The sequence below is a fragment of the Myripristis murdjan genome, chromosome 1 (assembly GCF_902150065.1).
Source record: "Myripristis murdjan chromosome 1, fMyrMur1.1, whole genome shotgun sequence".
In the NCBI taxonomy this organism is placed as follows: Eukaryota; Metazoa; Chordata; class Actinopteri; order Holocentriformes; family Holocentridae; genus Myripristis; species Myripristis murdjan.
Genome location: NC_043980.1, coordinates 36805754 through 36826377, shown reverse-complemented (window position 1 = coordinate 36826377; position 20624 = coordinate 36805754). Strand labels below are relative to the sequence as shown.

General features: G+C 40.2%; 1 protein-coding gene across 1 annotated transcript; it reads left to right on the top strand.

The window, feature by feature from the left end:
• The first annotated feature begins 94 nt into the window (after positions 1-94).
• shoc2 (SHOC2 leucine rich repeat scaffold protein) lies at positions 95-20412 on the top strand. The gene is given in 10 exon segments (XM_030052843.1): positions 95-228; positions 5977-7059; positions 8183-8320; positions 8536-8666; positions 9163-9351; positions 9974-10096; positions 12046-12183; positions 12321-12402; positions 12405-12437; positions 15181-20412. Coding segments are annotated over 9 exon segments (1746 nt in total). The 5' UTR covers positions 95-228; positions 5977-6356; the 3' UTR covers positions 15390-20412.
• The last annotated feature ends 212 nt before the right edge of the window (positions 20413-20624 follow it).

Genomic DNA, 20624 nt, shown 5'->3' with positions numbered 1-20624 from the left:
AGTGACGCAATTTGGTGGCAGGGGAGGGGACCAGAGCAGCAGCAGTGTAGGGAAGAGGAGGAAGCAGGGATGGCGGAGTCACACCTCTGAAGGTAAAACAGTTATATTATCACATAGCCGCGACTGTTTTTGCCTCTGAACGACGTTACGGGTGGTTCCAGAGATCACAGACGTTTCCCTCGTCAGCCTTTCGCCTCGGTGTGTCCGGCGGCAGTGTCATTTTGCGGGGTGAGAACGTACTCTTTTGTTCAGCTTCGGAATGGCCGCTGTTTTCAGAATGTGTTTTCTTTTTTCCTCCACTAAAATTCAGTGAGGGAGGCGAGGGAACGCTGCTCACAGACTGTGTTGTGTAGCAGCCGGAGAGCCGCCGTGTCCCCTCTGTGCGCTAAAACATTATTACGGACACCACGGCTGCCCTTCTCCGGGTGTCAGTGCAGTTGTAGACGGTGGAGCCGACTGCGCACGACCAGCTGCAGCAGCGGTCCCCCCCGGCTGGGCTCAGTGTGCTCGGCTTGGAGCTCCACGTCTGACAGCTGCTCGGTTCGGGCCTAACGGCAGGACCACAGACACAGCCAGCCCCGTTAGCCCCAGCTACAGGCGCTGAATATCAATTCATGTCCTGGAAGTCGACAAGACCGACACCAGTTTTACCATTATGTGCTGTGGTTTGTTTCAATGCGTTCATTTTACCGTAGCTGTCGCTCCCCCGCTCGATTGGAAGGATCGTTCACTAAAAATGCAGTTAGCTAGTTGGCTAGCTTGCTAGCTAACGTTAGCAACCTAGCATACTGACGTTGGCATTGCTGTTGACGTTTACTTTTTATTTCCTGCCTTGTTGTCAGTCCCTTTGGCCAGTTTTGACTGCCACAGTTACGATAGTGTAACAATGAAGGATGAATGTCAAACACATATGTGGTAGAAATTCCTTGCCAATCCGTTTAAAGGCAGGTTTGGCTGGCGTTACATGGGTAGACAGCCTACGTTAGACGGCTAACGACAATTAGCAAGCTAATGTTGGGTTGAGATTGACAACGTATAGTGTATACTCAGGGCATTTTGTCCCACAGATTATTAGATAATGCAGTCTTTACAATGCCATCGTGTGTTCCTAAGGTTTGTGTCTCTCTTATGTAAAATCAATTAATCTTGGTAGGTGACTTCTCCGAACTGGCACAGTTTTGTCGATAATCTCTTTCCGTGGATTTGTCATTGGCTTGTGTAGCTCCAGCTAGCTACATCCTGTGAAGTGTTGTTCACTCGTACAAGACAGTTGCCATCTCATCTACGTTTTTTGGCATGTCACGTTATTCAAGGTTTGTTGAAACTTTGTTGCGTTAGGTTATTAGGAAATTGATAAGCAAACAACACTAGCTAGTTTGCATGAATCCTCCGACGTGGTGCGGTGTATTGCACATATTTTGTCCCCACACTTCAATTTTATCTACCAGCTTTTCACCGGGCATGCACTTCATTGTAACGACTTATTAGCGATCAGTGATGCATTTCTTGATCAAATAGCCAGTGTAATGGAGAAACACAAGCTGGAGAACATTAGACAGTGTTGCCAAGGCCTAAATGCATTGGCATTATTAGATGGGGCCCATGATATCCTTAATGGAAACCTCATTTATCTATGTGGGTTTAGAAGTGGCGAGAGGTCTCAGCCTATAGCAGCTTTCCATGGTGTCGTTGATATGTTAAAGTTGATGGGCATATAATACACTCTCAAATCTACATGAGTAGAGCCTCACATTTAAATTTACCCAACAGCCCTTCTCTAGACATTGCTTAGTCATACAAAAAGAATTAATATGTGTCACTGCAGGAGTCAAGACTTGCATTAAAATCGTATTGCATTAATATTTTCATATGATCCAACCCGATTGACTGCACAAGGAGAATGTTCCATAAATCCCTAACCCCTTATCACTATAGTAGACAGCTGCTAATGCAACAGCTTGAAACAGACACACCGCCGCACAAATAATATGTACAGTTTAATCTGTAGTTTTGAATGCATTTAGGTCTTGTATCAAGAAATGAAATTTTGTATACAGCTAGTATACTGTTACGTTTGCATTGCAACATGTTTTGGGCCTCAACTAATGATTATTTTCACTGTCAATTAATTTGTTGATAATTTTTACAGTTAATTAAGAAGCCAAAAAAACCCAAGTGTTTCATTTTAGATCCACATAAATGGAGAACAGCAGGTAATTCGAAGTATTTGTGAAGCTGTAACCAATACATTTTTGGTATTTTTACTGGATAAACAACTAAAACAAATTTTCAGTTATCAAAATTACAATGTATTAATTTTCTGCTGATTGATTAATCGACTAATCATTTCAGCCATAGACATATTCCTCTTCTGTTATTTTTTTCACAGGGTTATGGCCAAGTTAGGGTAAATCAGACTGTCGTCCAGTTCTGACATTCATGCACTTCCCAATAGACACTAGGAAAGGCTTCAACACTGGATATGAATGAGGGCAGAACAGTTTTTTTTTTCTTTGACAAACACACAATTTTGTACTCATGGCAATTGCAGGAACTGAAATGTAGTTCCAATGAACAGCTACTCCTGCAATCCAGAAAATATCATGTAGATCTGAGAATAAATGGGGTGGTGATGGTATAATAATTCAGCTGCTGCAGTCTGTTGCTTTGGGACAGGAAAATTCCAGCATTTCTTGTGCATGGAAAGCATAATCTGTGGCTTGACAAGAAACCACCAAACTTAGCCTGCTACGCTGGTATTGACACATTGTGCTAAACTGTGGCTCCTTCTTATTGATTGTTCCTCATAGAGAATTGTAAAAAATGTTGCGTGAATTGTAGCCTGGCCCTAAGCTTTTTTGTGTTGTCAGGGATGAAAAATAACTGGAAAGTTATTCAGTGTGAACCCTGGCTCTGTGCTTTTTCTAACAGCAATCGCCCACAAGTGTGTCTTTTTTCCCTCTTCTTTTTATTCTTCTGGAGTGAGAGCTTCTTTGGTCACCTGCATATTAAACTGCAGCGTTGTTTTTCAGTACCTTTGTGCACATTTTAAAGATGCAGTTAAGAATATACCTACTTAGGTTTGGTTAATCCTTTGTTTTGATGACCGGGACAAACATGACCAAAGAGTCACTGGCTCTAGGATAAACAGGCCTTGGATTATAAGGCTATGCGACTAAGCTTGATTCTTTTGCCAGAATTTAACATTTGACTTTTATGGCAATTCTAAGTAGTAAAAAATATCACATACTTGAATACTTTGCTCAACTGGATCGAGAACCTTTTGCTGTTCTCGTTTTTGTCTTTTCAAAGTTAAGAATGGGAGAAACTGAGAATAAAATGATCCATTAACTGCAGTTTGTTACACAGAGGATGGTGTACTGTGGCCAGTCCATATAGAATAGAACCATAAAAGGAAGTTTCTTTTGGTTTAGACTGTCCTTGAGATGAGACTGGCCTGGCTATGCTCAAAGTTTGTATGGTACACAAGTAGGCCTGCTACTCCTGGTTTTAAATGTTCATCGTCTTATTTATGACTGTAAGCAACGGTGGTGCATGCCTTTTTATATTTACAGAACACACTGTCAAGTACTCTGTCATGTGAGGGGTGCTGCTATTGACCCCCTTTTTCTTCCACCCAAAAGGTCACATGACCTGGTGTTGTGGGGACTTGATGCTTTGAAGGCCACTTCTAAAGATTACTCTCAGCAGTCCTAACCTTTTCACTTAGCTCTGATCCTGAGCCAAACCTGCCTCACTTTTTTTTCCACGGCTTAGCTTGTACTAGTGCTGGAGAGCTGTACAACAGCAACAGAGACTACACAAAGACTGGCTGCCAGAGACACACAGACTCGCTTTGTCGTTGTTAAGATCCGAGGGCTGTATCTTTTGGTCTGTATGTCTTTCTGTATGACATACAAAATCAAAGTGGTTGTTGTGCTGCAGACTTTATTATGGAGAGCTACCCGGCAGAATGTATATTTAGGTGGGGCTGTAGGCTTACAGCAGTGTCAACACCCGCAAGGCCATGTTTGTTTAGTTTGAGTAAGTTGCTGTGAGGTTATGCCTTGTACATTCAACAGATTTACGTAGACTGTCACTGGCACAATGCACTCAATTCCAAGTATCTGATGCCACTGTCAACCTACCAAACCTGTTGAAGTGTTTGGTTTTCTGTCTGCTGTATGAAGAACATTGTTGGGGCAGGGTTCTGGCCCTTACACCCTTTTACTGTTGGTTGTTTTTAATTTTAGTGATTGAGGAATCAGTATAATTTAAAAAAAAAATAAATAAACATTAACATTTTGTATATATTGGACCATATGTCAGAAATGAATTTGTTTCTCCCTAATATCAGTATCGACTGATACCTATTGTTCGGGCTCCAATATTCTTTCTATGAGGTCTGAAGTTGAAGTTGAAGTTGGGGGTTGAAGTTGACTCTGCAGAAGGGCTGATGGATTTAGACAAAATCAAATCAAATATCACAATATTTTTCTCTCAATACCTCAATAGAAATATTGTAGGGGTGACTATTGGGGATTGGATACGCTTATTACTGGTTTTTATTTATTTATTTATTTTGCACAGTATAAGTAGTAGTAAGTAGTCACTCAGTGTGTAGGGTTTATGGTGAGTGTGCAGTCGAGAGCAGTATAGCTATGAATGTAGCAGATCAGTATGTGTACAATTTAGGCTGATTGTCACTGAGTAAATGCTACAGCTCCTCAAGACCCAAGCCAGGTTCCCATGTTTCTTAGCCCTGAAGTTAGCAACAATGGTTTAGCCTAACATGATTAGTCTCACTTAAGGTGGACTGACCTTAAGTTAGACTGACCTAATTCCTGTGAAACAGAGTATCTTAAATAATGACAGCATCCTGCATCAGTGGGCAAACTGTGTTTCTCTCTCAAGCTCGAATCCTATTGGGTTAGGGTTTAGTCTGCCCCACTCAAACACCCTGTTTCAACAGAAAATACATCAAATTAAGAAATTAAGAGTCTATTTCATGGGGTCTTTAAGGTGGACCAGCTATTGTCATCTTAGTGACAACGCCAGCCGCTTCTACACAGAGAACAGGGAATTGTTTCGCTGCTCACTCTCTCCCAAGAGAAGTTTTGCTGATTGTGAAATAAGCAGACGTATGGTTTTTAGCAGCTGTATAAAATTCCAAAATCTTGGAACTGGCTCTAATTAATTTTTGTTTAATAAATTTTCATTGTGTTCATATAGGAGCTGTCATAACTAATTAAGAGAAGATTGTTTTCAATCTAACCAGCAGTAGCATTGAATAAACACACAACCCTAACTATAAGAGAAATTCTTGAGGCTGGTAAATCTCTCTTCATTCATCTCGCCAGTTGCATTAATTGGGCTGGACCCACCTCCTTCTCAGGTACAGGCTGTGTGCTGCTGGCTCTTGTCATGGTCTTCAGGTGTGGATTTCCAATAATTGTGTCTTGTAGTGCATGCATGGAAACCCTATGGCTTTGTAACATCACAACACATTAAATTTTTGTGACTTGACAATAAAAAATTTGAAAAGTGGGAGAAAATGCAGTTGGAAAGATTTTGGTCATGCCTCTCGGTTTTTGGGTCACAGAATAGAAACACTGTAATCACAACCCCCCCACACAACTCTCTGGATGCTAGGTTCCTGATTCTATCACTGACCTGGTGTTCAGTCAGAAAAATAGAAGGGAAAAAAACACATACAAAAATATAAAAATGAGAGAAGACAATTGCCAGAGCACAACAGGAAAGATGCTGACTTTTTACTCTTTTCAGGCTGACCAATCAGCTGTTGTATTCAGCCGGTACCTGGCCAGGCCATCAGTGTTTAACCCTGCTCTGCTGTTACACTCATTGTAATCCACTCTAGATAAGAGTGTCTTCTGCATGCTGAAAGTGTGAAATGTAATAGGATTAAGTACAAAATTGTAAGTCTGAACTTTAATTCTTTTTTTTCTTCAACAGCAAAGCCACACAGGATGAAAACCTTGATGACCTTTAAAGCCTGAACTCACTTCTACCTGAAGGCCCAGGGATTGTAAACGGTTCAAACGTTTAAGCATGTGGCTCATGGCTGCCACAATCCAGCTACTTCAAAGGATTTTTTCTCCCATGGCATTTTAACAAAGGAAAGGAGTATCGAAAGTATATAAAAAAAAAAAAAACACTGGATCACAAGGCCTTTCTTTCAAGGATAATCATAAATGTATAGGCCTGCACAGGGATGTATCAACATATTTTTCTATAAAGGCCTCCCTGGCTTTCTGTGTCCCTTTTTCCAGAATAAGTAACCTGACAAAAGAGACTCCCATGAGCAACTCTGCAGGAGGTCCGGTAACGTCGACATGAGTAGTACTTTAGGCAAAGAAAAAGACTCGAAAGAAAAGGACCCAAAAGGGGGTCCAGCGGGGAAAGAAAGGGAAAAGGAGGCCAAGGCTCTGGCCAGCTTAGTCAAGGATGGTGGCAAGGAGACCAAAACCAAAGGGAAAGATGCCAAAGAAGGAAAGAAGGACACCAGCAGCACACCGCCGGCTGTCGCCTTCTCCGTTGACAACACGATAAAGCGGCCGAACCCGGCGCCAGGTACGCGCAAGAAGTCCAGCAATGCCGAAGTGATCAAAGAGCTCAACAAGTGCCGAGAGGAGAACTCAATGAGGCTGGACCTGTCCAAACGGTCCATTCACATGCTGCCCACCTCCATCAAGGAGCTGACACAGCTGGCTGAACTCTACTTGTACAGCAACAAGCTGCAGAGCCTGCCCGCCGAGGTGGGCTGCCTCTCGGGCCTTGTCACCTTGGCCCTGAGCGAGAACTCCCTGACCAGCCTGCCTGACTCGCTGGACTCCCTGAAGAAGCTGCGGATGCTCGACCTCCGGCACAACAAACTGAGAGAGATCCCTGCTGTTGTCTATCGGGTGACATCGCTGACCACATTGTATCTGCGCTTCAACCGTATCACAGCAGTTGAGAAGGACATCAGAAACTTGTCCAAGCTCACCATGCTCAGCATCCGTGAGAACAAGATTAAACAACTTCCCGCCGAGATAGGTGAGTAAAAACAAAAGGATATTGGATGATCAGATTTGGGAAGGGCTGGAAGCGAACGTTCTCTGTCCACCAGGCATACCCCTTAATTGAAGCTCAAACAATAAGTTGATTAATTGATTTGTCAATTGGCAGTTATTGATCAAGTTAAAACACCAAACATTTGCTGGTTACAGCTTCACATATGCTAAGAATTATTTGCTTTTGTGAGTTTCATACTATTACTAAGTGCAAACGAATAACCTCTACACACCTGACGTATTTATGCAAGTGTGTAGACACAAAAATGGAAGGAGGCAGTCCCACACACTGCTGTAACTTGCAACATGTCATTTACCACACAAACGGTCAGCTGTTTTGATATCCAGTACAATTTTGCTTGGTAAATCATGTGTTGTCATGTGTCAGTTAATGATTGTTTGTTATTTCATGTATGCCTGGCAGAGGTCTTATAAAATCAGGAGGTTTTGCAAGTTACAACAGTGTGCAGTTCTACCACTGTCTGACATATTGCAAAATAAAAAATGTGAGGTTTTTGGCTGCTGGTCAAACTAAGGAAGGAATTTGAAAACTTTGTGCCCTAGGAACTACTGATAAGAATTTCTGATTACTTTAAAAATTCTATAGAACAAGTGATTAATCAAAAATAATTGACAGGTTAATTGACAATATTTGTTAGTTGCACACTTACTGAATCACAAAATCGCCAGCCGCATTTGCTAATCTGTCAACTGACTTTATTTTTACACTAGAATAGGACCTCTAAATGATGGCTGGTTACCTGCCAAACTGGCTGTTAAAGCAGGCAGCCTCACTCGCCGCAGCCAAAATCTAACAGCATTTGGTTTGTGTTCATTTTCCATCCAGCATGTAGGTTTTTCTGTGCTCATAATTTAGTTCACGCTTTCTGTTCAGTGTGTCATTTTCATGTTACACCAGACTAACACAAACTCCTGTACAGTTTGTGTAGTTAGCAGTCAATATTATACTGATTCCGTACAGAGGGATTTTTTCAAAATGAGGCAGGTTTGTCATTGGGGCAGATTAAAGGGAGGTGAATGAACTGTTATCTTGAAATGACCAAAGCATCTAAAATGGTCTCCTGTTCCTGTGTGTCTTCCTGCAGGGGAGCTATGTAACCTCATTACTCTGGACGTAGCCCATAACCAGTTGGAGCACCTACCGAAAGAGATTGGGAATTGCACACAAATAACCAACCTTGACTTGCAGCACAACGAGCTCTTGGATCTCCCAGAGACTATAGGTGCGCTGAGAAAATTTTAGGCTTCTCTGCACTTTTAATGCGTTGTCTTCAGCCTATGTCTGTGTTGAGTTTTTTGTTGTTGTTTTTTCTCAAAGCTTTTGAGGTACACCTTTGATATGAGATTTTTAGGGTAAAGAAAATGATAAATAAGCTAGATAAACAATAGGAAAACAATTCTAATGCTATTGTCAATGAAATACTCTTTATTGTTGCAGGCAATCTGGCAAGCATAAATCGCTTAGGTCTGAGGTACAACAGACTGTCAGCTATCCCCAGATCGTTGGCCAAATGCCGAGAACTGGAGGAACTAAATCTAGAAAACAACAACATCTCAGTGTTGCCAGAGGTGAGTAGAGTATCCGATGGGGTTTCATTTCAAAGGTAATTTTAACTTTGTCTTCTAGTGTCTCTAGAAGTCATCCACCACAGGGTGTCTTTTGAGTTTGTACTACCTGAATGGTCAACTTTTTCCCACGGTGGTATCAAAACAGCACAGTAGGCATCAAATTATTCTTGGACACTTGGCTCTTCTATTTCTGTGCTCTGTCAAACTTCAACAAATAAAAATGGAACTGTGACTCTTTACACTTTGGCTACATACCTCCACTCAAGTCTGACAATCCTCTCATATCCACAAAGATTTATGTCATTACTGGGAATGTGTTGTGGGCCTTTGCAGAATCTGTGCTTGTTTATCATAAATACCTGTTGTTTGCCATGTATATTTCCTGTCGATTGTAATTATTGTCTTCATCCGAGGGCTACTTTGGTATCCAGTGTGAAAACTGCAGCTTGTGTGGTCACTTTGTCACCGTGTGTTTTCTGTCTTGGCGCTCGTTCAGGGCCTCCTGTCAAGTTTGGTGAACCTGACTAGTCTGACGCTGGCGAGGAACTGCTTCCAGTCGTACCCAGTGGGTGTGACCCTCCAGTTCTCCACCATCTACTCCCTCAACATGGAGCACAACCGTATCAACAAGATCCCCTTCGGCATCTTCTCCAGGGCCAAAGTGCTGAGCAAGCTCAACATGAAGGTGTGTGTGCGTGCGTAGGTGCATGTGCATATCTGCTGGAAAGATAATTCAGAGGCTTGTTGAAAGAAAGATCATTGCAAATCAGAGGGTTTCAAAAAAATACAGAAAAACTGGCAACAAAAGGAACCCTTGCCTTCCTGATATTTCCTTATTTCTCCTTTTACTCTGCCAAAGTCAAGATCTTAGTATTACTTTAGAGATTAATTTTGATGTAGCTGAGCTATCCTGTTTCCATAGCTGAAAATATGCACTTACAGTACTGTGAGCTTTCATATTTCAACAAATCATAAATGGTGAGAAATGTAAATCTAAGCTGTTAAGTTCACAGACTTGTACTTGTACAGGTGTCAATCATCATATGTTGCGGGCTTGGCTGTTCCAATTGAGAGTTCCAGTTGAGCAGATCGACATATAAACTCTTTGACTTTCATTTTTTTTAATCAGCGATGGATCTGGGCAGGATTTGGATCGCTGCTCTCTCTAAAATGTTATTGTGGTGGCAGGTGACAAAGCTGTCATAGTGCACTGAAGTGGTCTCCTTAGCCTCTTGAACAGTGCTGTGTTTGTGTCTGTGCTTGAAATTGTTATTTTGTCAATAAAGGTATGTCACTGTCTTGCTCAGGACAACCAGTTAACGTCTCTTCCGTTGGACTTTGGCACATGGACTAGCATGGTGGAGCTTAACCTTGCCACCAATCAGCTGACCAAGATCCCAGAGGACGTCTGTGGCCTTGTTTCTCTTGAGGTGAGCCTTGGACACACATACATTTGTATTTTAGACATTTAGCTGGCACATTTAACCAGAAGAAGCAGCCTCAGGTGTGTAATACAATAGAATAAGCCTCAATTTGTAGAGGACATATTCAAAGAAAGCGATCATTTAGGGCACTACCAGGGCCCAGCAATAAAGGTGGCCCAGTTGTGTTCAGCAGCCAGTTTTGGGCCACTGTCAACCATTTAGGAATTTCTGGTTCCCCGTGCTGACAACTACTTTGAACATGTCAAAAAATTCCCTGCTATTTCATAAAGAAAAGCTGTTGACCAGAGCCACCGTGTATTAAGTTGCAGTTAGCTAATTTTAGGGCTTAAACTACAAAAGTTGGCAGACTATTTTATTCAAAATGTTTTCAAAATAGTTTGCCCATTTCCACAAGGTTACAGTATGTACCTGTCAAATCTGGCAAGGCGTGTCATTTTCATTCTTGTCATTCATGTTCTTTATAAGCAACTGTGCACTTCGGTAACAAAGCAGCCAGTTTCCAAAGGTGGCACATCATATTGGTGACTCTACATTTGCAAAAGGCTGCTTCCTGTCACTGGAAACTTCCAAATCTTCAGAGTAAAATTCCAGACAAATTATTGCAGATCTGATAGCAACTACATGTTTTATTTCTCACCTCAAACCAATTTCTGTGGACAGTTAAAGGTGAAATAAGGCACTTTCCAAACAAGTAACCATGTTTCTTCTGTTTGACAAATGGAGACAAAAACCAAGGACAGTGCAAGTCTCTCCAGTCAGGTGCAGACTTCAGCTCATGGCAGATGTAAAAACAAAGCTTTGCAGCCAAAGTTTGAAATGAGCCAGGGAAGACATTCCTTTTGGTTTTAATATTTGGGAAAAGTTTGTGCTTGTTTGAGGAAGGACAGCCTTTGTCAGTCATCTTTAAGGACATTGCTTGCTTCATCATTTTCAGTGTCATGCCTGTGAAACGACCAATATTGGGAAGCGGCACAATCCTTTCCATAAATGATACCCCAGTGGACATTTACAGTCACTGTTGTAGCCGCCACTTATCATAGTATTTCCAGTGTGTGTTTCGAGAGTGTTCAGTGGCATGCGAGTCGGCAGTGTCTTAAACAAGCAGAGGCAGCCTACCTTCATTTGAAAGCCAGCAAGTCACTGCTGTGGAGGTGTAGCATGTATTACAGCAAGGGATGAAAATAAGAGACACCTGTTGATTGATTTTGAAGGAGGTTGCTCCATATTTGGGCATTTGGGGAGGCCCTAGAAATGGAACAAAATCAAACTAGGCCAATATTTTGTGCTGTTGTTATACAACATTTGGGAATTACTGGAGAAAGATATGACAGTGACTAAGTCATTTTTGTTTGGTGGCATCAAAGATTTACATTTTTTTTATATGAGGTGTACGTATATATTATGTTATGGGATGTGTGCAATATGGCGATATGTATGTGTTGTGTTCCGGGTAATGTGCAATATTGTCATGTTATGTAATTGTTGGTGTTGGTATGGCTGAGGTTGTATTGTTTGTGTCATTGTGGCCATCAAGGCATTCATGGTGCAGCTACAGAGTCCAAGACAAATTTCCCTGAGCGGGACAATAAAGTTTATCGTATCGTATTGTATCGTATGAAAATAAGGATGAATCTCACCAATCCTACAAATAACTGTTTTCAAAGATCATACAAATTGAACTTACTGCTTCTGCTTTTGTAGGGTCTCTGAGTTTGTTTGTTTTTTACTACCCTCTGGAGAGACTTCATTAAAAACTTAAAAGTTAAAAAGTTAATCGATTGAAAACAATTTAGACTAAACTGTCTAAGATAATTGAAAGAAGACATGAGAATTCTGAGTTGATTTCTGTGATCACTAAAGGAAAGTATGGCATGATGTCTCATTTTTAGTTTTATGCTGTGCTTTATTACAAAAAACTTTCTTTCTCTTCACAGGTGTTAATATTGTCCAATAATCTTCTGAAGAAGTTACCACATGGTATTGGGAATTTGAGAAAGCTACGGGAACTTGACTTAGAGGAGAACAAGTTGGAATCCCTACCTAATGAAATTGCTTACCTTAAAGATTTACAGGTAAGATTTACAGACACTGGTTTGGTGTGCCAGAGATTTAGTATTATTCTTCTGTGTGATGCCTGAAATTTGGCATCATTTCTTTTTCAAAATTTAGTTGCTTTGCTGATTCAAATCTTTCCCTCCTCTCCCATTAGAAACTGGTGTTGACCAATAATCAGCTGACTACGTTACCCCGAGGCATCGGCCACCTCACCAACCTGACTCATTTGGGTCTTGGGAGAACCTACTCCAACACCTGCCTGAGGAGATTGGTAAATCATTCCTCAACTATTTAGCTCTACCTAGGGACCTTCACAAGTAGTTGACCTGTTTAAGATTGAGCACCTGCTACTGTTTTTTTTTCCTTGTCTTTGAAAGTCCACGTCTTAAATTAAATAGGAGTGATTAAATGATGGAATTAGTTAAGACACAATTCACCGTTTGTAAACAGCAGTGCAGTCTGTGAAGTCAAGAAGTCAGATTGTAGATTTTTAAAAGTTAGTTGTACAGTGTGGGGGGCAAACCAATGGAGGAGGAGCAGGAAAACGCTCGGCTCCTTCACCATCCTCGGGCAAAAACAAGGCCATTCTATGGAGACTTGACTTCCATGTTACTCTAGAGTTTATCATGGTCATTTTTGGACCCCAACCACTCCCACTCATCTGTTTCATTCCAAATCATGTAAGATGAAAAATATTTCCAACTCTTTGCCAGAACTGAAGATAGATATCTATATATATATATATATATATATATAGATATCTATATATTGAGTTACTGTGAGCTTAGTGGCAAGTCTTTTAATCATATAAACCGTGCTCCCATTGCCATTGTATTTACAGTAAATGCAAGCATCTATTATGTGAGCAAAGATACAATTGTATGCAAAAACAAACAAAAAAAACATTGGGAACTTAACATTTCCTGGTGCTGCCGTAATTCATGTTAACTTTGACATCTATTTACATTTTCTTTTGAAATTCTATTCCCTTTTTTTTACCACTTGTTGACTAAAAATATAACTTATGTTAAACTGTAAGACACCGATTCACTGATATTATCTGATCTAATGGAGGTGCAATTTATTTAATTAGTAGTAGTAGTTCATGTAACTATAGTAATTAATAGTTTTATCCTTTAAAAAAGATGATAGGTAAAATGTAACTTGTTAGAGTTTGTAAACAGCAGTGCGGTCTGTGAAGTCAAGAAGTCATATTGTAGATTTTTAAAAGCTAGTTGTTAGAATGAAGGAGATGAATAGATGAGTGTCATCTGCATAAAAGCAGATATCACTAGTTTTAATATCATCACTCACATTATTTCTGTATTGGGTAAATATGGCACCCAGGATCAATCCCTGTGGTACTCCCTTAATGACAGCAATAAGCAATAGACTGGTGACCATTGGCAGGGCTCAAGACCTATCAGAGAGGAAATTGTGAAACCGGTTGCGTCTTTATTTAAAGCAAAAAAATCAGGTTTCTGTAAAGTATAGTATGAGCCACTGTGTCAAATGCTTTTGAAAGTGTTAGACCAGGCCTTTCAATATAGGAAGACGTGCCGCTTTAATGTAACGGAGTCCATGTCCAGAACACCCTACATCCATTTTAGGGCACAGAATATTCCATATCCTCAAAACATAGGCAACAAGTCTTTAAATGTTGTCAGTCTGTAAAACAAGAAAATAAGTTGTCTAATAACTTAAAAAGTAGAATCAATCAAAGCAGTACCAAGCATTAGGTTTTTTTTCCAGTGGACGGTTATTTCGATTATTTTTGAGTTTAACTATTGAGTTGTAGCTTTTTTTTCCCTCTCCTTAACTGTAGCGTGTTGTTTCTTGATAAAAGTTCAAATCCCACCAGCAGGATTAAAGCTCTTAAGAGGCTACGATGTGACCCCTCCTGCCCTTCCTGTGAGCGGTCATTGGTTGGTCCAACATGGCTGTACTAGCGACTTCTTCAGTAAAGAGTTAAGCCAGAGATTAAAATAGGTGGAGGAAAAGGATGGTTGTATTTTTAGAGTGGTCAAACTGGGTTTAAGACTTAATAATGCCTGCAGCTTCCTGGGCTTTAGTTTGACCTTAACAGGTTGATCTTACATTTCAAAACATTTGACAGCATGACAGCTGTGTATGAGTGCATCACCAACAACCTCATCAGCATTTTTTGTGCACCACCCCCCAAACTCTTGCCTTAGTTTGAATGATTTTATTCAAATATCCCACTGAACTATGTATCTCCTTCCTTGTCTCCACTTTACTGGTTTATTTAATTGCATATACGTGTGATAAAACACAGTAAACATGCAGATGAGATAAAAATAAAACAAGAGGAGTAAAACAAAGGTCTGACTTTAGAACAACAGGATTTAAGATGATAGCCTGAAGACTCTAGAAATGCCTCACTTCACTCGTGTCATATCCCCTTTCTCATGTCCATCTCCTCTCCTACTCCTGGAAAAAAAATCCTCCCTACCACTCTCCTTAGCTGTTACTATATTATGTATTTCTGTTTCTTTTCTTAGCACTTCCCTCTTACATTTTCACTAGAGGGTCACAGGAATATTGCCAACAAGATACTTGCAATAATTATCTTTTTATAAAACAGGTTCTATAACATGCTTTACTAGTAAAATAAAAGTAAGCATCATACTAATGAAGTAAATTAAAAGAAGATGTCACCATTATATAAAAAAATTAAAGTAGGTGATTTAAAAGATGAAAGATGATGGTACCAGTCAAGGCTCTTCAGGCCATTTTTTTTCCAAACTCCAATGACATAAGCCCATTCTTCTGGAGTTTAAAGCCTGGAGTTTGGACTGGTGAGAAGGATCATAGACAGTTACAAGGTCTGTCATATAGGTGGGGGTCAGAGATCAGACTTTGCGATTTGGGTTTGGTGTTCAGTAACTCTTAACTCATGCTTTAAAAATGATCAGTTCAATATTAAACCACTGAAGAGATGCCTCAAGTGAAGTGATTTGCTTTTTGTCTGTTTGCACCACCTCCATCCTCAGGTACACTGGAGAACTTGGAGGAACTGTACCTCAATGATAACCCCAACCTGCACAGCCTCCCGTTCGAGCTGGCCCTCTGCAGCAAGCTGTCCATCATGAGCATCGAGAACTGTCCGCTCAGCCACCTGCCGCCCCAGATCGTCGCAGGAGGACCCTCCTTCATCATCCAGTTCCTCAAGATGCAGGGACCGTACCGTGCCATGGTCTGAGCCGAGGGCAGCTCGGTAGCTCCAGTCCTACTTAACCCCCCAAGCCCCTGCCCCACAGCCTCTCGCCTGACCGCCCCATCACGCGTGTCATACACTGTAAAGAAAAAAGAACTCGCCACAAGCAGTGTGGGGGGCAAACCAATGGAGGAGGAGCAGGAAAACGCTCGGCTCCTTCACCATCCTCGGGCAAAAACAAGGCCATTCTATGGAGACTTGACTTCCACGTTACTCTAGAGTTTATCATGGTCATTTTTGGACCCCAACCACTCCCACTCATCTGTTTCATTCCAAATCATGTAAGATGAAAAATATTTCCAACTCTTTGCCAAAACTGAAGATATATATAGATATATATATTGAGTAACTGTGAGCTAAGTGGCAGTCTTTTATCATATAAACCGTGCTCCCATTGCCAATGTATTTACAGTAAATGCAAGCATCTATTATGTGAGCAAAGATACAATTGTATGCAAAAACAAACAAAAAAACATTGGGAACTTCACATTTCCTGCTGCTGCCGTAATTCATGTTAACTTTGACATCTATTCACATTTTCTTTTGATATTTTATTCCCTTTTTTTTTTACCACTTGTTGACTAAAATATAAACTTATGTTAATAGCTTCTTGACGATAGAGAACAAAGGTCTAATGATTGCGTGTTCATGATTTTTTTTTTTTTTAATGTTTTCAAAAACTGTGCCTAAGTTTAGAATGACCCAATGGTTCATCTCTAAACAGAATTGTCCATGAGAATACAAAGGTATAAATTATTTCTATAATTTTTTTTTTATTATTACTGCTGTTCTTGCTTTTTATTTTTTCCTTTTTTATCGTTCCTTTTGCTGTTGCATTAATCTGTAAAAGCAAACGATATCAGTTGTAAAATAAGGTGATCGGAGATCTTCTTAACAAATAGCAGCAGTAGTTGTTAAACCTTAAGCTAGTAACGTATACATACAAGAAATGCAAATCATAAATGCTTAAAAAAAAAATAAGTTGAACTGAAAATTCTCCAAAATGGGCGGTGCTGTGGCCCCCATATATATTACTTTGGTGTGACAACATGGTATTGAAAGTTAAAAACATACATAGGTGATGGGATAAGTGATTGGAGACATTTTTATATATGTATACAAATCCTGGTTGTTGCCTTGAGTGCAGTTTTTAGTTCTTATGTTTACTTGTTGGATATTATCTTCAGTGTTGGGCCGCACAGCTGTCATCCAGTTGATCACTGACCAACATATCAAACATTTTTAAAGTCGCTATCTTGGCCTCTGGAACAAGTGGTTGAGTATGTCAGAGCTTCAGAAACGGTATGGAAAACCATCGACAATAATCGCTCATTTCCTCTCCGCTATTTTCGATACTTCCCCATTTTAGCTATCCTTAGATTTCTAGCAATGTCTCCTACAAAGAGTCCTCTGATTATGTCATGGAAGATGTTCCCTGGATTGTATTTTTTGTTTTAATTTTAGTATTTTATTTTGTCCCACACTGTCCCAGCAATGCTGCTGCTCTTATGCACTTTTTTTTTCTTTTTTTCTTTTTTTTTTAATCAAGACATTGGCATCCTCTATATTATGGAAAAACTCAATAGCCTCTCATTGGTTCTTTTGGATGGGTGCATTTTGTTTCATAAATGAGTAAGTATTTTATCTGATAAATGAACGGTTTATCATGTAAATTTGTGTCAATTGAATATTAATGTGGAGTTTCACAGGCTCAGAATATGGTAGTAATTTTCTATGGGGGAGGTTTCATCCTGCCAATATTAAATGGAACTTGCTTTCTTGAACTGTAAAGAGTCTTAAAGGGTCTGTGTGGCTTTTGAGATTCCCATATCCTGCTTTCTTCACTGCTAGCAAAAACGGCTTAAGTTGATTTGTTTCAGTTCAGATCAGCGTAGTTTATTTTGAATCATTTTACATTTTAGTGTTGTTGGGTTTTTTTTTAAGTTCTAAATGATGAAATGTGTATTCAATTAGTATTATTTCAAGTGACTGTACATTAAAAATCCCAACAAAGGTAATCAAACCAAATTTTTTTTTTCTTTTTTTTTTTTTTCCTTTTTTGGAAAATGTGTTGCGTCCAAACTCTATATTCAATCATTACTCTATTTTGTATTGAAATGTGTGGGTCTACTTTTTTTGGCAGCAGCTTGGTGTTTGTTTTTTTTTGTTTTTGTTTTTGTTTTTGTTTTTTTGTTTTGTTTTTTGTTTTTTGTTGTGGGGTGTGTGGACCGATCTCCACGGGAGACTCAAGTGAGAGCACCGCAGCCCACCTGGGGAGGGGGAGGGTGGGGGTGGAGGGGGTCAGGCAATGTACCGCTGCTTCTAATTTACCAGCAGAACCTGTTGCTGCTTTTGTGAACTGAAACATATGCTGTACAAGACAGGGGGCCGGGGAGGGAGGGGCCCGGGAAATCGATCTGCTCCTAACACTGATACAGACTCCACTCCAAAACATGGCGGGGGACAAATCCACTGACCTTTTGACCTTTTCCGAATTGGCATCAGGCCTGGTGGTTTTCAAACAGATCAAATCGTTTGGACCCAACGACGAGACAACAACAACAACAACAACAACAACAAGGTGCATATATGAGCTTCAACGCAGTTCCAGTACAAGACTGTCGGAAAAAAGACAAAAAAATGTAAAAAGGGCTTTTCTCTGTTTATGCTCAACAATACAACCGGAGGCATTGCATTCCTGGGTTTTATATAAGAAGCTTCGGAAAGATTTTGTTTTTATTTGTGTATTTACTTTTAGCTGTAAACAATTGTGTGAAAAAATGCCTTCAACGAGTTCTCAAAAGTGAGATGTGCATTAGGTATGCAGCGAGAGTGCTGTGTCCCATTTTTACATTCAGTCTCTCTGTTTTTACTTTTGTCATGTGCCATTTTGCAAGGTTGAGAATGCCGGTGTGCGAAGACACGGAGAGAGGCGGGCGGGGGCAGGTGGAAGCTGAGGCTGAAACAGGCTGATCCAGCAGAGAGCATTTATCAGAAATTGGGAATGTAGTTTTAATGTGCTTTGGAGGAAACGGAGATCACCGACTGGCTGCCCAGTTAAAGGTGCGCTCAGCGTGACCCGGTATTGGATCACGATCACGATGTATTGCATAGGCTACTGGTGCATCCAAAATAATTGGAGTATAATTGGTGTTTATTTTTCTATTGTCTGTGATTTTCGGCCATGGAGAGCGTCTCAGAATCAAGGCCATTTTGTTCCTTTCACTTTTTTTTTTCCTTTTGTCTTTTTTCTTTTTGAATTGTGCAACTGTCTCTTTGGTCTCCTTTCCTTGCCTGGTTATGTTGTATAGGAAACAAGCATGTTAAAAACACATTTGACATGATTTGTATGGGTCGGAATCAGGCGTTTTACATAGAGGACTTTGATTTAGTGGCTGTTTGGTATCTGTAAATGCTCTTGATTTTTTTTTTTCTCTTCTTTTGTATATTGCAAAGGGTATCAAAGCATTGTGTGGCAATGCTTAACATACTTACTCTACATTGACAAGCAGCCTTAATGGTCCTTTTTTTTTTTTTTTTTTTTTTTTTTTTTGCCTGTTCCTTGTGTCTATGGCCACTGACTGTACTTGATTACAAGCAACTGGTCGCTACAATGTAAATTTGGGTCTAGTTTCTTTCCGTCATTATTTTCCTTTCGCTCTGTACAGTTAATCTGACGTCAAGGTAGACTCAGCAGTAGGTCCAGATTACAGATGGGTAGTGTGGTGAGAATCCTGCAGAAGACAAAGCGTGCAGTGGAAGGTAATGCCATTGTGCTGCCCAGTGGATGTGCACTGGCTTGCGTCTCACTCGTCTCCGGCATTAAAGGGGAATTCCATCAAAATAGTCTTGCGTTGTTATTCTGCACAGGCAGTCTTTTGTTGTTTTTCTTTTTTTTCTCTCTTAATTCTGTGTCTTGGCTTTTGAGCTAAAAAAAAAAAAATCCTGAGATCAATCAAAAAAAAAAAAAAACAACAACTTTGTCATCATCAAATCTAAATTCCCTGTGATCATTTCCCCCTCCTCCTTTTGTATTCAGCCAAAATATTTGTAATAGAGCCACAGCAACACAGCTGTCATAAATACATACAATAATATATATAGAATATTTTTCCCATCTCAGGCAGTTTGGTGTGTTAATATAAGATTGTCACGCTTCTCATCTTGAGTAACACAGTGTCCACTTTTGCAGAATAACAACTCTGTTTTAGTGGAAAAGCCCTTTTAATGTGAAGCCTCTCCTACTGCTCATCTACCTGAGACCCTGACTACCCCCAACCCACCCACCCCCCACCCACACCAACACACACACACACCTTCTATAGTATCTGCATACATTTACTTGACTGCCTTATGTGCACCAAGCGAAACCTTTACAACAGTTTGATTTAATCAACAAAGACAGATAATCAGTCTCTTTTTCTTTTCTTCTTTGTTTTTCTTTCTTTTTTTAATGACGGTGAAAGGATCTGGGTCCATGGATTGAACACGTTTAGGCAGCAAAGTTTTTCGGTCACTCCCTTCTCGACTGGATGAGCAGATGCAGACATGACTACCTCTATGCGAGTCTTCATTGCTAACTACAGTGACCAAGATCCAGTCTGAGGTGTTTCTACCTGTGTACATACAAGAGCTGTGTGGGATCTGGTGGCAGCGGGAACTTGGATTTGGACCAGCAGTTCAACAATTTCTTTTACTACGCATCCTCTCTGTTCTGTTTTTTTTTTTTTCCCTTTGGTTGGGTTCTTTTTTTTTTTTTTTTTTTGAAATATGCCTTTACTAAGTATTATTTGGCAAATGAAAAAGAGGAAAACTACACTGATTTGTTTGCTTGGTTGTAAATGACAAACTTAATCAATGCCGCCCCATTGTAAGACAGCTCTCCTGAAACCAACTCGTTGCAAAGAGCGCTACTTTGCAAATGGATGAAAATGACCATGTTTGGTGATGTTCTGTATGTACATACATCTTTTTAACTGTAATAAACCGATAAATATTTACAAGTTCACGATGTGTGATAACTGTTTCACTGCCCCTTCCGCTGAACACCACAAGTAGCAGCCAGCAGTCTGAGACTGAGAATTTTTCAGAACACAAAACAAATTTTATTTGATGAACAGCTGTTCTCTTATCCACATCAGGCCTTTCACACACTCACCTCTTTCCTGTTTTTTTTTTTTTTTTTCTCTTGTCTAGGCAAACGCTGTGTGTAGAATAAGG